At 36.0% G+C, this 19,497-nt stretch overlaps 1 protein-coding gene across 1 annotated transcript in view; it reads right to left on the bottom strand.

Annotated features, from left to right (window-relative positions):
- The window catches only part of LOC128223665 (uncharacterized), a 34,451-nt gene that overhangs the window by 14,037 nt on the left and 917 nt on the right, over nucleotides 1-19,497 (bottom strand). The window contains exon 2 of the mRNA XM_052932941.1: nucleotides 15,055-17,778. Coding sequence (XP_052788901.1) covers nucleotides 15,055-17,733 — 2,679 coding nt within the window. The 5' untranslated portion in view covers nucleotides 17,734-17,778. The remainder of the gene's footprint in view (nucleotides 1-15,054; nucleotides 17,779-19,497) is intronic.

Raw genomic sequence — 19,497 nt, 5'->3', positions numbered from 1 at the left:
ATCAGGACAAGATAACTTGTGTTATTGTTTGTCTTTATGCTGACAACAGCTTAACAAAACAAGTCACTTGTAAAAAAATACATTGAAAGGATTCTAGCGACATATAACTAAGATATAAATGTATGATATTTAAACAAACATGTATTTTTTTCTGACTTCTAACTTGTTAGTCATGTAAATGATGTAATCACTTGCAATCTCAATACATGCAAGTACAGTAATGATAACATTCTAATGATGAAACACATGTTGGAGTAAAACATCAAATTAATTCCTCAACTGACACATTCAGAACATCAAAATGTCTAACACGATCTGTTCATGGTGTTATGGGTTTGCATTGAATAGAGCTGAATCATTTGAGCCTTAATACCTGAAAAGAAATAGATAGGTATCATAGCCTACCGAAGTATTTAAATAACTTACAAAATAAATGCATTTATGACATAGATATTGTGAATATTTAAAAAAAATCTTTATAGCAGAAATTGTAAAATAAAAGTACTAAAATGTTATCATAAAAATGTGGCAAAATCATATAAAACATGTATTTATACATTAAGTGGCCTAAATGATGTAAACTTATTATTTGTCTATATTTGTTGCGGTACATTTTTCTTTTCATATTTTTTTTTATTTCAAGGTAAATCCTGAAATTATTTTAATTTTCAGTTATTTTTAACCAATAATCATTCCAATTTGTTGAATATTGATTTAATTTTTTTGTATATCTGAGCAAGTTCATGAAGCACATTTTATCAGAATATTCTTCCTAGTGCATGTGCCCTACTTCTACAGCATTGAAACAGAAGGCAAATTTGACCAATCCTTGTATTTAAAATAATTATTCATCATTACTATACGTAAAAGGAGTGAAATCCTCTGCAATTGATTACTAATTGTTAAAGAGAGGTCTTCAACAATATACATTAAAGAATAGCTGTTAATTTAACAGCGAAACCTAAATCAGGTCACACTTATCCAATCAACACTGATAAAAACAATGGGGTCATAACCTATTGGGGTCCAGCAATATCAGGGGTTTTCAACACTGATATAAACAATGCAGTCATAACCTATTGGGGTCCAGCAATATCAGGGGTTTTCAACACTGATATAAACAATGGGGTCATAACCTATTGGGGTCCAGCAATATCAGGGGTTTTCAACACTGATATAAACAATGCAGTCATAACCTATTGCTGTCCAGCAATATCAGGGGTTTTCAACAATGATATAAACAATGGGGTCATAACCTATTGCCGTCCAGCAATATCAGGGGTTTTCAACAATGATATAAACAATCAGCAATATCAGGGGTTTTCAACACTGATATAAACAATGGGGTCATAACCTATTGCCGTCCAGCAATATCAGGGGTTTTCAACAATGATATAAACAATCAGCAATATCAGGGGTTTTCAACACTGATATAAACAATGGGGTCATAACCTATTGCAGTCCAGCAATATCAGGGGTTTTCAACACTGATATAAACAATCAGCAATATCAGGGGTTTTCAACACTGATATAAACAATGGGGTCATAACCTATTGCTGTCCAGCAATATCAGGGGTTTTCAACACTGATATAAACAATGGGGTCATAACCTATTGCTGTCCAGCAATATCAGGAGTTTTCAACACTGATATAAACAATGGGGTCATAACCTATTGCCGTCCAGCAATATCAGGGGTTTTCAACACTGATATAAACAATGGGGTCATAACCTATTGCCGTCCAGCAATATCAGGGGTTTTCAACAATGATATAAACAATGGGGTCATAACCTATTGCAGTCCAGCAATATCAGGGGTTTTCAACACTGATATAAACAATCAGCAATATCAGGGGTTTTCAACACTGATATAAACAATGGGGTCATAACCTATTGCGGTCCAGCAATATCAGGGGTTTTCAACACTGATATAAACAATGAGATCATAACCTATTGCAGTCCAGCAATATCAGGGGTTTTCAACACTGATATAAACAATGGGGTCATAACCTATTGTCCAGCAATATCAGGGGTTTTCAACAATGATATTAACAATGGGGTCATAACCTATTGCAGTCCAGCAATATCAGGGGCTTTCAACACTGATATAAACAATGGGGTCATAACCTATTGCTGTCCAGCAATATCAGGGGTTTTCAACACTGATATAAACAATGGGGTCATAACCTATTGTCCAGCAATATCAGGGGTTTTCAACAATGATATTAACAATGGGTAATTACCATGAAATAATGGACTAGGGAAAGATAAATATAAGGCCTTTCATCAGTATAGTCCCTTAAAAGTTATAGTATAAGGTTATGTAAGTGACAATTGGAAAAATTAATGAATGTAGATTTAACCCTTGTTGGAAAGCAGAAAACAACATCATTTTGATGGCACTGCTGTGTAGCTGCATGTGAAAAAACAACAACACCTAGGCCGTTCAAGTACCCGGTACATTGTCATGATCATCAATACTACCAACCACGCATATTTTGCAAAAAACGCTTTACCACCACACAAGAGATTGTGTCATTGTGGTAAATTGCAGGGATATAATCTGCTGAATGCCTTCAACCAGGTGCTGGAAACTTTGAACGTGTGTTTGACCCCAGTCACTTTCAACTGTGATTTTCTGAAAATCTTTAAATAGCAACATCGCCTGTTTCGGTTGTAATGTATTTATCAGTGTTTATGCTAGTTCATTGTCAATACAGCATATTCTGAAGTTGATTTCATACAGGTCTATGATATTCAGTTTCTACACATTATTCATAATCATGCATAAAATTTAGTATATAAAATTTAAAGAATACAATTGCATAATGTGGACAGTTTCCTTAAATTAACATACAGTACACTCAACGAATTAGACCCAATTTCCTCGCTCACTCCGAGGGATAAAGTCGATGATCGCGGATTTCCTCCGAGGGTAAAACTGTTGCCCTTGCTAAAATCCCCCAGAGTTCCTCCGAATGGCTGGCTTACCGCCGAGTTTAATATGAACGATAGCGTTGAGAATCGTCCGATTTTATGTTCCCCCAGCGGAACTACGAGTCTAATCAGATAAGCAAGACCTCATTCTTGTTTAGAAGTTATTTATTTTTATGCTTATGCACATTGTTAAGTGTAAAAGGTTCTTACATGTACCAACGTTTAATTTGTATTTGTGTCTGTAAATGCCAATTGAATATTGTCTGGAATAATAAACATTGAATCATTAAAGTATTGCCACTAATTTTATTGCATCATAAAGCAGCCGACTATTTACACGATTCTGAAGCATGACCTCTGACGTCAAGAGCGTGATCAATACAATGTACAATATACTATTTATTATTGGTGGTTAAAAATAGCTATGACATGTAATGGAATTTTCCACAGAAAACAAGGCAAGAAGGCTTTCAAAACCATGCGCTGTGAACTTTGAACGTGTGTTTGACCTCCTGATTTTCCGAAATTGTGTAACCTAGCCTTTCTCGGATGAAATGAGTTTATCAATGTATTCAGTCATGTGCAACTAGTGAAATACGACTACAGTCTTGTGGTAAGCTAACTTCATGCAAAACGGGCAGAGGAAAAAGAATAATTGCAATTTACTGGAGCCGTCTTAACCGGTTGAAAATTTTAATAACAAGAGCTGTCACAGAGACAGCGCGCTCGACTATTCCGCCGCTTTTCAGTGTAAGGATTGAAAGGTTTTGGCGAAACATGCATGGATCACTGTTAGATTAGATTTCAATGCAATACATGATGTGCGGAGATATTAACATAAATGTGGTTACATGCAAAATTTTAACCAGAATTTTTTAGTGTAATAATAAAGGGCCATTATTTGCAAAAAACAGTTATCTAACTTGGTTATTCAATTAGGTTGGGTGGTTGAATACCATTGTATAAAGTCTCAATGCAATACATCAAGTAGTTGCTGAGATATTATCCTCTGTGTGCTTACATGCAAGACCTTAATCAGAATTTCTAAGTCGCATAATAAAGGGGCAAAAATTATATAATATGAAAGATAGAGTTATCTTACTTGATTAAATAAGAAGTTTAAATGGTTGGGAGCCTGTGTGTAAAGTTTCAATGCAATACATGATGTATTCGCTGAGGTATTGACTTAAAAGTGGTTACATGCAAAACCTTAACCAGAATTTCTATGTCGAATAAAAAAGGGGCCATTTTTTTAATTCAATGCAAACTAGAGTTATCTTACTTGGTTATTTAAGTAGATTGGATGGTTGAGTACCATTTTATAAAGTCTCAATGCAATACATCCAGTAGTTGCTGAGATATTAACCTACAGTCAAATAATAAAGGCCCATAATTTGCATTCTATTCAAAAAAGTGTTACCTTACTTCATTAATTTAGTAGGTTATATTGTTGGGAATACATATCTAAAGTTTCAATGCAATACATGATATATTTGCTGAAATATTGACTTAAATGTGGTTACATGCAAAACCTTAACCAGAATTTCTAAGTTGAATAATAAAGGGCAATTATTTTGCATTAAATGCAAACAAGAGTTATCTAACTTGATTAATTTAGTAGGTTGGTAGTTGACTACCATTGTATCAAGTCTCAATGCAATATATCAAGTAGTTGCTGAGATATTAACCAATGTGTGCTTGCACGCAAAACCTTAACCAGAATTTCTAAGTCGAATAATAAAGGGCAATTATTTGCGTTAAATGCAAACTAGAGTTATCTAACTTGGTTAATTAAGTAGGTTGGATGGTTGAGTACCATTGTATAAAGTCTCAATGCAATACCTCAAGCAGTTGCTGAGATATTAACCTCTGTGTACTTGCACGCAAAACCTTAACCAGAATTTCTAAGTCAAATAATATAGGCCTATTTTTTGCATTAAATGCAAACTAGAGTTATCTAACTTGGTTAATTAAGTAGGTTGGATGGTTGAGTACCATTGTATAAAGTCTCAATGCAATACCTCAAGTAGTTGCTGAGATATTAACCTATGTGTGCTTGCACGCAAAACCTAAACCAAGGGGTGACGCCGACGCTTGGGTGAGTAGTATAGCTCTCCTTATTCTTCGAATAGTCAAGCTAAAAATAAAATAACTTTAGCATAGATTCTTCAGAGGACCTTAAATTCAAACTCTGAGGAACGCGGACAGTCGATAAAATCATTGTGTTGGCCGCGATAGCGAAAATCTGCGGAGGGAAATGAAAAGTGGGTCTAACTCATTGAGTGTACTGTACCCCCAATTGAAACATGGCTCTACCATGTCACTTGTTGCAGATTATTTGTCAGAGGTGGTCAAACTTATGTATTAGATTGTACCATGCACTATTATTTATTCACGAGATATTATCCATTTAATCAATAGTACTTTTGTAAATTAAATTCTTCAATGACAACCAGTATCATGACAATTCTGTACAACAAGAATCCTTCAGCTTGAAACCACATTCACAAAGCCTATTCAAGGCAAGTTTCACATAGAAACACTCCAAAGATAAATCAAAGTTTAAGTTCTTTTGTTTCACCACTATTGTGCAATGCATTCATTTTAAAAACAATGACTGACTCTCCAACCTCATAAGCAAATAATGGAAGACAAAGTGATGACTTGAGACAACCGTCTGATGCATGGATCATTTAACAGTACCACGATCTGCAGGGCAGGGCCATGTCAATGAGGAGTTAATGCCCCATGATCTGCATGGCTGGGTAATAGCAATGTGAAGCAAATGCCCCATGATCTGCGTAGCAGGTCAGGGCTTAGTGAAGTAAATGCCCCAAAATGGCATGTCTAAACCCTACTTTCATTATAAATACTTCACCCCAGACTAGTGTACACACTAATCCTGGTTACGTCCTGTAATCTTTTAAACCAATTATTACTCAAACACTTGTTATTATAACTTTATTTATATTAGTTATCATACTTGTACAAATACTTAAAGCCCACTGTTGGCAGTGTTTTCATATTATAACAAATTGCTTGACAAACATATAACTACTTCAAAGTCTGCTGAGTTAAATAGTAAGTGAATCAGGACATCATCACATAATAAGTGAATCAGGACATCATCACATAATAAGTGAATCAGGACATCATCACATAATAAGTGAATCAGGACATCATCACATAATAAGTGCTACTCAAATAAACATACAAACATTTCTTTAGAAATCACAAAGAAATGTCTTTTCAATCAAATTTCTTAGGTTGCCAACTGACTTGGTCAGTATTTAGTTAGTCTGTATTGCATTATCCTGAGAGTAACTCGGGGCTGGGGAGCCAGAATGTTTTTGTTGATTGTCAAGTGTCTTACCCTTTTTGCAGGTCTTTTTTCACGGTTTGGGCAATAATATTCCAAGTATGTAACTGATCAAGAGCAAGGGTTGTGTCGGAGAGGAGTTTTCTCATCCTGCCGGCAATTGCGTTTATCTAATAATCAAAAATGGTGCAATTTCCTGTATTTCAAGCAAGTTGACAGTTCTATTGCTTAGTGATTTAGAGTTAACTACTACAGTCAAGTTTACATAAAAAATATTTGCAACTTTTGTTAACTTGTTTCGTTTCATTAAATTTTGGTATTTCTCAAGCATCATTTGTTTATATCAACACCATTGATGTCACAGCACAACGTGTAAAACACCTTGTCTTCATGCTGGAGCACAAAAGAGCCTGGAGCTTGTTAATTATGAGATCTAGGTTGTTACCAGTAAGAGGTTGGTAAGAATCATCAAGATTATGGCGACATTACCTTGGCCTTTACCTTTTCATGTAAGGCGACATTACCTTGGCCTTAACCTTGTCATATAAGGTGACATTACCTTGACCTTTACCTTGTCATGTAAGGCGACATTACCTTGACCTTTACCTTTTCATGTAAGGTGACATTACCTTGACCTTTACCTTGTCATGTAAGGCGACATTACCTTGACCTTTACCTTGTCATGTAAGGTGACATTACCTTGGCCTTTACCTTTTCATGTAAGGCGACATTACCTTGGCCTTTACCTTGTCATATAAGGTGACATTACCTTGACCTTTACCTTGACATGTAAGGCGACATTACCTTGGCCTTTACCTTTTCATGTAAGGTGACATTACCTTGGCCTTTACCTTTTCATGTAAGGCGACATTACCTTGACCTTTACCTTGTCATGTAAGGCGACATTACCTTGGCCTTTACCTTGTCATGTAAGGCGACATTACCTTGGCCTTTACCTTTTCATGTAAGGCGACATTACCTTGACCTTTACCTTGTCATGTAAGGCGACATTACCTTGGCCTTTACCTTGTCATGTAAGGTGACAATACCTTGGCCTTTACCTTTTCATGTAAGGCGACATTACCTTGGCCTTTACCTTTTCATGTAAGGCGACATTACCTTGGCCTTTACCTTTTCATGTAAGGCGACATTACCTTGGCCTTTACCTTGTCATGTAAGGTGACATTACCTTGACCTTTACCTTGTCATGTAAGGCGACATTACCTTGACCTTTACCTTTTCATGTAAGGCGACATTACCTTGACCTTTACCTTTTCATGTAAGGCGACTACACATGGGTGTATTCATTATTTTTTTCAAAGCTGCAACAGCTCATCATTTTAAAAAGTGGTTAAAAAGTTCAGGGGGCCGCTTAAGGCCCCCGATGGGTCCAGGGCAAAGCCCTGGTGGGGGACCAGGGGGGCAAAGCCCCCGAAGCTTTCTGTTTTTCAGGGTTTCTTATACCCTTTTTTGCCTTAAAATAGTGTTCAAGGAGTACACCTTTTGGTTTGGTAGATATAATTATGTTCAACATGAGACATCCACAATCAGAACAATTATCAGGTTATCTTAGCAGTGAAGTTTAACACCTTTGTCTTTAAACAAAGATAAATTTACTTTTTTTTACCTGAAGTCACAGGCATTAGACATGTACCTGACATTTTGGTTCAGTTGTCAACTTCCCATAAAACTCAACTGGCTATGATCCAATGCCTGTGTATGAACAGTCTACATTGTGGGATGTTTGATTTATAATAATGAACAACATATCAATTATCATGCTTGCAAATGTTTATTGTAAAAGTGTTATTAATTCAATTTTTATGTATCATAAGAGTATTTATTCCATTTTCTGCACATTTGATGGGAATATAATGTTATTAATTAATATATATATATATTATTCCAAGTAATATCCAAACGGGACTTAAATGCTTTTGCAGTGTAGCCGTTGTGGACATGGTGGACTTTGACATATTCTGGTCCCCAAGCCAGATTTTTTCCTCTCATGGTGTTACATGAGTCCAGTAGCACACAAACTAGATTGTCCCACGGCAGTTTAAGTCTCTCAAACAGGCTTTCAAAATCCTTGAAAATTGATTCAGAATCAGCTCTTGTGATTTTTAAGGAGGCCAAATGTCTCAATACTATTTCTTTCTCTATAGCAGAAAAATATTTGCAACAGTTTCCTCATTGTTTGTGTTTGTTGACTTGTCTTAGTTGAAACAAAACCGAGATCCATTAACTCCTCCACATGTTCATCATTGAAATGGCTAGCTACTCCGTAAGTCATCTTGTATGATGCTGTACACCAAGTTTTAATTCACTGAGAGCTTTTGTATCTTTGGCAAGTGTCTTAAGTAAGACACACTACTGTGGTGCCAGGGAGCATGTTCAGCCATAAGTCCAAGTATCATGGCCTCTGGATTGAATTGTCAGTCATTGACAGGAACAACTGGATGCACTGGCTGAGGTGTCTGTTCATCCCTGACTTTTGTAACCATCAACATACCTGGAAATACAAATTACAACTATAGATTTTAAATCTCACTCAAACTGGGTCCTCAAAAGGTTTCGTTGAACTGTCTCAAATAGAAAATAAAATGACTGCCTCTACGTAATATATATTACTACTACAAAATATTTATTCATTTTTTTTTAAATTTGAATCAAACCAATTTTCATTTGAACCATAAAGGTCAACAGCCACTACTTATTGAGAATAATGCTTCAAACATTATGAGAATATTAAAGAAACGGTTTACAGCGTAAACTTCCATCGGCCATATAAAATTTGTAAAATAAAAATCGATTATTATGACACAATCCGAATCGGGATGTCCGAAATAATGCTACATGCGCAAAATTCATTCTCAGTTTGATCAATTTCTATTAACTTAAAAAGAAACGTTTCGGGAATTTCTCTTAAAAATAAATGGCAAATATACCCTTAAAATTGACGAATCAATGTTTTTAGAAGTTGGTGGTGGTCGTTTTTTTCCAATTTTCCAATACCTGTTTATTCGTCTCCGTCGTCTGTCATATCCGGATACGACCACGGTCTTCTAGTCCCATCGGTAATTTCCGTAATCACCGGATGCTATCTTAACCAATCATATAGCTCGATTGCCAAGACGTAAATAGGTTCGTTAATTTCCGGCTTTACACTTCCGGAAAACTCACCTTTCGTACCCATATTGTTCGAACTGAGCTCGAATCGCTCCCTGTACCCCTCCCCCTCTAAAAAAAACTCAACGGATTTACATTCATCTCAAAATCGATCCGTGAGGCCTTAAATCCGGAATTCCGGATTAATCCGGAATTTTATCATCCCTGTGAATGAAAGGTATCATCTTTTCTTCACCACTGCTTCCCAATTACAGTTTTATAATTGGTATACAAAAGGACTGTTATGAAAAAGACTGGATTGATATACAAAATAATATGACACATAATTTATGTTACCGAAATCACTTATTGATTACTTGGCAATCATAGGCGATTATAAGGATGAAGGTCCCAATTACGACAGTGGTGTTCTTCACACCTTCCTGTTCCAATATAGGAGGAGTTGGGGTAAACAGCACCATGGATCCTCACCAACATGCCTGATTGGCTGAATAATTACCATATCACTCCTGACATGCCTTCTGGCTGTCAGTTAACCATTGCAATTGCAGTGAACATTAATGATTGTTTTACAAAGGCTTGGCGCTGTGCAGATTGTCTGCACATTTAACACCTGTCTGTTATTAGCCTTGCCAACGGAAGGCAGGTCAGACTCATCAAGCCATAAAGGCCTGGCAGAACCCTGAAGAGTATGCCTTAACACAAGCTATGACGTGATTATGATTGTATAAAATTAGTTAAAGATTTCATATACAGTTATAAATGTATTTGTACAACATTTAAAGTGTTCAACTTCCGTATTCAAGTCTTGCTACATCAGGAATTTTAATATGTGACAGTTTTCTAATGTGATATGAAATATAGAGAAGTGTTTTAAAGTAGTATAAGTTATCACTTTATCAGTATGTAACACACTTGAGTCCATCTCCTGTTCTTGCTGTGTTTACTTTCTTGTCATAGTTAAGTGTCAATGGAAAATGCACCCCATGGAGAGCTACTGTTTCATTTTAACATTCCTACATAATGATTTTTGCTACCTGTAAACATTGGACAAATATTTTCTTGCAATGAGATGCACAGAGCTTAGGTTAAATGAGCAGGATTGTCAAAATATGACCAAATACCACCAAAATATTGGACACTAATAATTGTGATCCGATTTCGACACTTCCCAGCATTTAAAGGCACATGCATGAATTTAATTGCAAAATGTTGAATAATACCAAGAATTAGTCTTACATTACAATGCTGTATAATACGAACATAAGTCCGACATTACAATGCAGAATAATGCCAACAATTAGTCTGACATTAAAATGCTGAATAATACTAACCATACGTCTGATATTACAATGCTGAATAATGACAACAATTAGTCTGACATTACAATGCTGAATTTAAATACTGACCATAAGCCTGACATTACAATGCTGAATATTACCGACTATAAGTCAGACATTACAATGCTGAATAATACCGACCATAAGTCTGACATTACAATGCTGAATATTACTAACCATACATATGATATTACAATGCTGAATAATGACAACAATTAGTCTGACATTACAATGCTGAATTTAAATACTGACCATAAGTCTGACATTACAATGCTGAATTTAAATACTGACCATTAGTCTGACATTATAATGCTGAATTTAAATACTGACCATAAGTCTGACATTACACTGCTGAATAATACCGACCATAAGTCTGACATTACAATGCTGAATAATACCGACGATAAGTCTGAATGCTGAATAATACCGACCAAAATTCTGACAATACATTGCTGAATAATACCGACCATGAGTCTGAATGCTGAGTAATACTGACCAAAAGTCTGAATGCTGAATAATACCGACCATGAGTCTGAATGCTGAATAATACCGACCATAATTCTGACATTACATTGCTGAATAATACCGACCATGAGTCTGAATGCTGAATAATACCAACCAAAATTCTGACAATACATTGCTGAATAATACCGACCATGAGTCTGAATGCTGAATAATACTGACCAAAAGTCTGAATGCTGAATAATACCGACCATGAGTCTGAATGCTGAATAATACCGACCATAAGTCTTGACATTACAATGCTGAATAATACTGACCAAAAGCCTGACATTACAATGCTGAATAATACCGACCACAATTCTGGTGGCAAACTTTGTACAGGTCCGGCAGGTTTTCTGAAAATGACCGTCAGAATGACCGACATATTTTTTAGACGACTAAATAGCGAAAAGGTGCCTGAAAGCGAAATGTTTCTTAAAACGTGCGCAGATTATTTGCCTTTGCGGTAGTTAGTTGATCCCATACTGATATTAACGTCACATAACATCGCCAAAAGTTGGTCATTTCCGATATGCAATCATGATGTTGATTGCCGGGGATAAACGAGTAAATACGACTCATAAGTAACGGCATTTTATAACAACTGTTTTGATTGATTCTTGGTTTGCAATAAAGGTACAATCAAAATCGTCGGCATCAATATATTTTGTCTGCAGTCAAAATGGCAGCGGTTGGTGGAATTACCAAAAAAAAACAGAAAGCACCTTAATGGTGGTGGTGTTTAAAAAAAATTTGCGAAACAAAGTGTGTTTATTTTTACGAAACGACATGTCCTTGTAGTGTTTATATGTTTTTTTGTGAATTAAATCAGGATATCATTAAATACAGTTGATTCATTTTTTTACTCTGTATGTATACTGTACTACGTAACGACATATTTGCTCGGACAGGCAAATATTTTTTCGGACAGGCAAAAACTTCCGAAGTGCCTGTCCGGCAGACAGGCAGAATTTTTAAAATTTCGAGAAGACTGGAATAATACTGACCATAAGTCTGACATTACAATGCTAAAAAATACAGGCCATAAGTCTGACATTACAATGCTGAATAATACCAACCATAAGTCTGACATTACAATGCTGAACAATCCCGACCTGAAATCTGAATGCTGAATAATACTGACCAAAAGCCTGACATTACAATGGTGAATAATACTGACCAGAAATGTGAATGCTGAATAATACCAACCAAAATTCTGAATAATACCGACCATAAGTCTGACATTACAAAGCTGAATAATACCGACCATAAGTCTTGACATTACAATGCTGAATAATACCGACCATAAGTCTGGCATTACAATGCTGAATAATACCGACCTGATATCTGAATGCTGAATAATACGAACCGTAAGTCTCACATAACAATGCTTTCATCCCTATTCCTTTTTGAGTACATCTTGCTCCTTTAAATTTCTGGTTTAAAGTTGAATACTATGATAAGATGTGTGACTAGAATATATTTTAATTCTTTAAAGGGACTGTACTCCGTATGATGAATACCAAAAAAAAAAAAATTGTCGAAAATTGACATAGTCTTGGTATCGATTCTTGGTATCTATGTGTACAATGCATTGAAATTTACTAACTTAAGTACCACATAGTTTACCATAAATTTATTTTTCGTATTTTTCCATTAAAAAAAATTACTGGGTATGTCTACCTAGTTAAATCATTCCTTATGCGTGATTGGCTTGTCGATGTTATCACGTGATATTAGTGAGTTAGGTCTAGATAGCTTAATTATATCACCTGTCTAGATAAGCCTTCGTAGCTCAGTGGATACAACGCTGCACTGCAATTTTGGCGACATCGGTTTAAACCCGGTCTTCTTTTTTTAAATTTTGGTATCCCTTTTGTACAATAATGATATCAACGAGTAAAACTTTTTATTAAATAATTGTCCTGAGATTCGTTACCTTTATTTGGTGCCAATCTGGTGTACAGTCCCTTTAATATGATTTCATCTTAATTCATGGTGAATTATTCATATAGCAGTTAAAGTAGTGTTTGTTTTATGGAGCTTTTAATGAACATATGATTAAAATCATGATCATAATCCAAAGTGCAATTGCAATATTATTTAACATGTCAGACATTACTCACTTTAAAATCTCTTTGTTCCAAGTCAATGTAACCATAATGAAAGATATAATATCTTTGTTTTGAGGAGTAAAGTATCTTATTATAATATAATATACTTAACATTGATTTGTGATGTATATGAATCAGAATAAAATTGAAACACCCCAACACTGTTGGACCTGACATAAAGCCCAGTAATACGACAAAATTGCCATACAGGCATCATAAAGCGATAATGACCAAGTCAGTAAAACTGTTACATTTATGGTCATTTCTTTTCTTGGTGCATGTATTTTTGAATAAATAATTGATAAATAAATTTGTTTACACAAGCATGTACGCATGCATAACGCCAACACTATATATCATTTTTCTATAGTTGCCATTGGTCTGACTATAGGACCCATTCCCCTAACAAAATATGTGATATTTTTTCCGATTTGGAGAAAAATAATAGGAAAAAAATGAAAAAAAATATAAAAGTATTTTCACCTGTAATTATTCTTTCAACATCTTTATATGAATTGTGTGATGTAGGTTTTGGCAATTATAAATGAGATCAGAAATCGTTGTTTTTCATCACATTCAGAGAACAGTATGCAACATAAACTGTCACGATTTATTGCAATAGATATTTACACTCGCATGGATTGATATTTCAGCCATTACAGGTCTTTTGAAAAGTAAAAGAAACTTATATTTTTATAATTTCCTCATTTGCAGGAGACTTAAAGGCTTGTTTTTTAAACAGTGAAAATTTCCAATTTTAAGCGTAAAGCGATTATTTTTTTCTATCAAATTATCATACTTCACTACACAAATTTATCCAAAAAGTTTAGGGTCTTTTTTCCTAAATGGCCAGAAGAAGGCCTGGATTCAATTAAGCGAAACATTTAATTTAATAGAAAGTTCAGACTTTCTTGTAGGCGTAACTGTAAAAAAAAGTTTACTTAATAATTAAGTGTTTTACAGCTACTGTATGACACAGCGTGTGTAAAATATTCTGTCATACAGGCTAAAAGAGAACTTACTCATAAAAGAAATTGCGAAAATGAATAATTGATATGATCCATAAACCTACGTGTAATAAAGTATAAACTACGGACCTGTTCAACTTCTTTGTACTTGTGTGTTTACTGATTCGACCAATAATTTCCTTTGTACAGTAAAACGTAGACAGTTATACAACTAATGATACAAGCTTGCTAACTTAATAAATAGAACAGAGGTGACGTACATGTATAAGGCAATGGAGTGCTTAAAATAAAAAATAAATTATAAAATGAACAGATTTAAAACCCCTCTTTATTTTGCATTGAATTGTGTAATTTTTGACATTGTTCAATCAATGAAGTTCTGCAAGTAAGTCTTTGTTGTGACTGTTTGTCACTCAAGATAAACATTACAGAAGAAAAAATTAAAACCCTTCCATGTACAGAAAGTTATCATAACTGTATCTTTTACATCTGACAATGCTCTTCATCCACAGAAATCTATTTACAAACTTAAAAGAGATGTCCATGTACAAACTTTTTTTTACATAAAACCAAGACATAGAGCTCTAGAAGGACATGTACACATGAAACATACATGTAGAGAGAGTAATCTTAAATGTGTGCATCATGTAGCGGTATCAGAAAACTGTGATAATAAATATAAATTGATTAAAGCAAACTACTTCCTTATTTGCATATTGCAAACTTAAACTACAAAAGACGGGCCTACCTTAACTTTTTTTGTTCTGTGTAGAGGACTCTTCCCGATGGTGACCCCTGCCCCCATGAACAAGTAGGGACACGGCCTGATCTCTGTGGGTATGTAACCCTCCTGGTACTCTGTGTCTGGGTCGGCTGTTATACAGGACAAGTCCAACTTTGGCACTAGACTAACAACTTCTTGCTTCACTTCTTTGTTCATCTGCTCCAAGGTTTTTCTGGTAGGTCTACGTTTTGGAGGTTCTTTTCTCTTAGTAGCAATCTTACTCGAGTCAAACACCATTTTTGTAGCAGTCTGGATTTTCTTGCTTTTAGTAGGCCGCTTAATGACATCATCAATACTTGTGCTAGGCAGTGGTGGTTCTGTAGTCTTCGGAAGGGGTGGTGGTGAGGAATCTCTGGAATTTGTGTCTGTGCCGTTACTGAGTGGCACATCAGGTGCTTGTCGCTTCTTGGGCACAGGCGATGGGAATGAACCGTTGGCAAGGTGACTGGAGGAGGTCTTTAGCTGGCTGCTCTGCTCTACAGACTTACCCAGACGGTTGGCCAGGAACGAGGACATTCCTGACACCGGCGCTTCCTTGTTGTCAGCAGGCTTCATAGGTCGTTGATCTGGCTGAGGCCTTGCTTCAGTTTTAACCATTTTAGGGAATGCAGGTGTGTTAATAACAGTTTTTGATTGTTTAATATTTGTTTTTATTTCAGTCATTCCTGCACTCCCTGCTGGTTGATCTTTCTTTGGTGGTTTACCAGAAGAAACTCCCATTGCCTCAAAATCGTTACCTTTTTTTACTGGTGATGGCTCCTTTGGGAATGAAATATTGCTAGTTGCAATAGGAGAGCTTAAAGTGTTAGTCTTCACTTTGGAACTATTTGGCACTTGGCTTATGAGCTCTACAGTAAGGGGACTGTTAACTGGTGAAGATGGCAACTTTGGTGGCTCTTTGTTCTTTTTCAGGATCTTACTGGAATCAAATATTTCAGTTTGCCTTGGAGACAAGTTATCACGTTCTTTGTTTGCCGAGGGTTTGACAAGGTCTTCACTTAGCACCCCAGTGTTTTGTTCATTCTTGTCAAGGTTGAGCCTCGCTGGTTTTCCTTTTTCCAATTTAATACTGTCCTCACTACCCAATAATCTTTGTTCAATCCCTTTTCTTTCTTGTTCAACTTTGTCATGTTCATGTTTTAGCTCAACTACATCTTTAGGAGCATGAAACCTTATCCTTTCCGCTTCTATTTTCTCTTTTTCAATTAGTTTATGTTCATGTATAAGCTCAATGGGATCTGGAGGCAGATTTTTCTTTTTTGGAAGCGCAGGTTTGGACCGAATTGGTCGATCTGATTTTGATACAGATTTGGAGTCAAAAACCTGAGACACATGGTTAACAGGCGTGAGAGTTTGTTGAACACTTTCTGTTTGATCTGGGCTCAGCTCTTTTGAATTTCGAATTTTAGATCCCCATTTTTCAGGACCACTAAGTTTATCTGTTGAACGCCGTTGGAAAACTTCTATTGATTTTTGTAAAGAAACTGAACTTGTGTCTACATTTTCAGTGTTAGCAGACGAGTTATCTGTAGGTATATTCCCATCAGAGATTGATATTCTTGCATCAAAAGTGTCTCGCGGAGAATAAGACTTGTCTTGTTCTATAGAGATAACAGTTCTTGAGTTTTCGAACACATTTTCATCATTCACATTGATGAGGGGGGACCTTGGAGATGCAGCAGGGGAGGTAACCTGCGGGGATCTCGTGTCTGACCCTGATGACTTTCTGGTGGGGGAACTGTTCCTCCATACATTCAGCGTATCAACAGTTTTACTTGTCTTCTCAAATAAATTTCTAAATGCCGACACCGTGTTTGGTTTCGGTAATTCATTTTCATCACTAACTCGTTCCTTCTCTACAGCAGACTTTACCCTTCCAATCACAGATTCCTGTAAACTTCCTCTCCTAGCACTTATGTTTGATTTGTTTTCAAAAACTCCAGGTTTATTTTTTACTTTATCCACATTCTGAAGCTCATGTTCTATAATAATTATATCATCTCTCCCAAATGTTTCAAGGTCTGGTGCAACTGTCCAGTCGTGATGTTCTGGTTTTGACTTTAAAATAGCATCATTACTTGAACTTCTCACATACTTTTTGCTTTTATCAATAGAAGACCTATTGGGCAAGGGGGGCTTCACATTTGTCAATGCAGTATAACTTTGTCTCAAACTTTCTACTTCCTTTTTCTTTGCAAAAGGAGGCTTGCCCATGCTCCTGTCTAGTTCACTACTGCGAGGTCGTATCTGAGGTTTGTAACCAACTGTGGCAAGGTTTCGCATTGTAGCATTACCTTTGACAGCCACTGGTAAATCATCAGTGTAGCTCCGCCTGACACCGCCAAATTTAGCTCGCTCATCCTTTGGCCTTGAAGAACTTTCTCCTACATGTAAAAGATTTTCAACACTTGCAGATCTCCTTGAAAGCCCAATTTTTGTGCTCTTACTTTCCAGTTGTGAAAACTTTGACCTGAGTTTGTTCACAAAGCCAGAGTTGACGTGGTATTCCTGCTGGGGTTCCTCATCATCACGGTCACTGCTGGCTGAACTTGGCACAGATGCACCCTCTTCACTTAGTGCATGATGGGGAAGACCAAATCGCTGCACAAATGGATTATCATGCACAGATGAGAGGTGGTCCATTGTGTCCAATCCAAACAGTTTCGACTACTATCCAATCTCTTGACTCTGAAATTTATTAAAAAGACTTAAATGTTCAGTGTAAAAGAATGAAGTCGCCTCAATGTAGAGTAGCTAATATGTTTGAACATAAACATGTATGATTAGAAAGCAGGGCTTTTACTGCCTATTTCAGGAAAAAAGACCCAAGACTGGGAAAATTTGCGTTGCGAATATGCCAAAATTGGGAAATTTTCCATTTAAAAGAAAAAGCTTTCCAGTCTCCTGTGAATGAGGAAATTATTAAATGTATGTTTCTTTTCCCTTTCAAAAGACCCAAAACAGCTGAAATATCAATCCTTGGGGTGCAAATATCCATTGCAATAAATCGTGACAGATAATATATCATACTGATCTCTGTTTGTGATGAAAATCAAAGATTTCTAAATTAAATTTTTATCATCCCCAAAACTTTACATCACATAATCTATTAGGATGTTGAAGGACCCAGTACAGGTAAAAAGATCTATTTTATTTTTTTTACTTTTGATTGTTGTTTTTTTTTCTGAAGATTTGAAACAATATCATGTTTTGCTTTGGGAATAATTCCCTTGGTATAGTGAAAATTTGATTAAAAAAGATAACGTCCGCAGTAAGGAAAAATGGCGGCAACGTGCGATATGTGCAAAAAAAAACATGTGGTTGGTAGTGTAGTTGAAAGTCAACTTATAAATTACATAATCATAATCCAGCCGCCTCCCCAATACATATATTTAGGCAAGCTCCCCCTCTCCCCAAAGATATCGGTACATTTTTTGTTGCCATATCAGATATTGTATTCCCTGATAAAGCGTTTTGGTATCTTTCAAACAAAACATTAATTGATGGCCAATTACTGGCGTTAATTGAAAATGACGTAAATTAAATGTCTTCCATTTCATGTTTACTAATTACAAATTTTATGATCAAACATTGGTTTCAGATAATATATGATTATTCATATTTAATAATAACCCCAAAATCAAACAATTATTACTCTTTTTACATAGTGGTTCCTTGAAATATAGTAAAGTAATTTGTGTCAAAAATGTAATTGCTTATTGTTTGACTTATACATTTATTCTGGGTGACTTCGGAGTGATTTCCAGACCGCTACGGAAATTTCCATTGGTGCGCAATTGGTACGGTCCGGCTAGTCTTTTATACCCAACCTAGATAATTCCTGGTTAATTTAAAGTCTGCAAAACAATTGTAATGTGCTATGTCAAACAAGGCCAGCATCTCTTCAGAGAAAAGCATGCTCAACCCTGAAGGGGTCAGCTGTTTTTATATACAGTAAATTCTCAATCCACATAGAGCCTGGACTTTTCTAATTTGCATATTACCTACCAAGTAAACATACGTATTATGAACGTACTTCTGTCTATAACGGAATGTTATACTATGAACGCACATCCACCACCTACAGCTGACTGTGACACTATGAACAGACATTCGCCGCCTACATCAGACCATAACACTATGAATGCACATCCACCACCTACAGCGCACTGTTACACTACTTTCCCCTCCAAGAAGACTCATCCCGAGTCTTGGTCTGGGAAACTCGTGGGAAAGGCAACTCCGATTTGGCAGTTGTCAACATCCCACTGTTTCCACCATTTGTAACGTGCCATGTCAAACAAGGCCCGCAGATCTCTTCAAAGAAAAGCATGCTCGACCCTGAAGGGGTCAGCTGGTCTTTATATACAGTAAATTCTCAATCCACACAGAGCCCGGACTTTGCTA

Source organism: Mya arenaria, chromosome 17 (assembly GCF_026914265.1).
Source record: "Mya arenaria isolate MELC-2E11 chromosome 17, ASM2691426v1".
NCBI classification, from domain to species: domain Eukaryota; kingdom Metazoa; phylum Mollusca; class Bivalvia; order Myida; family Myidae; genus Mya; species Mya arenaria.
The sequence above is the reverse complement of the archived record's forward strand: the minus strand, read 5'-3'. Positions and strand labels throughout refer to the sequence as shown.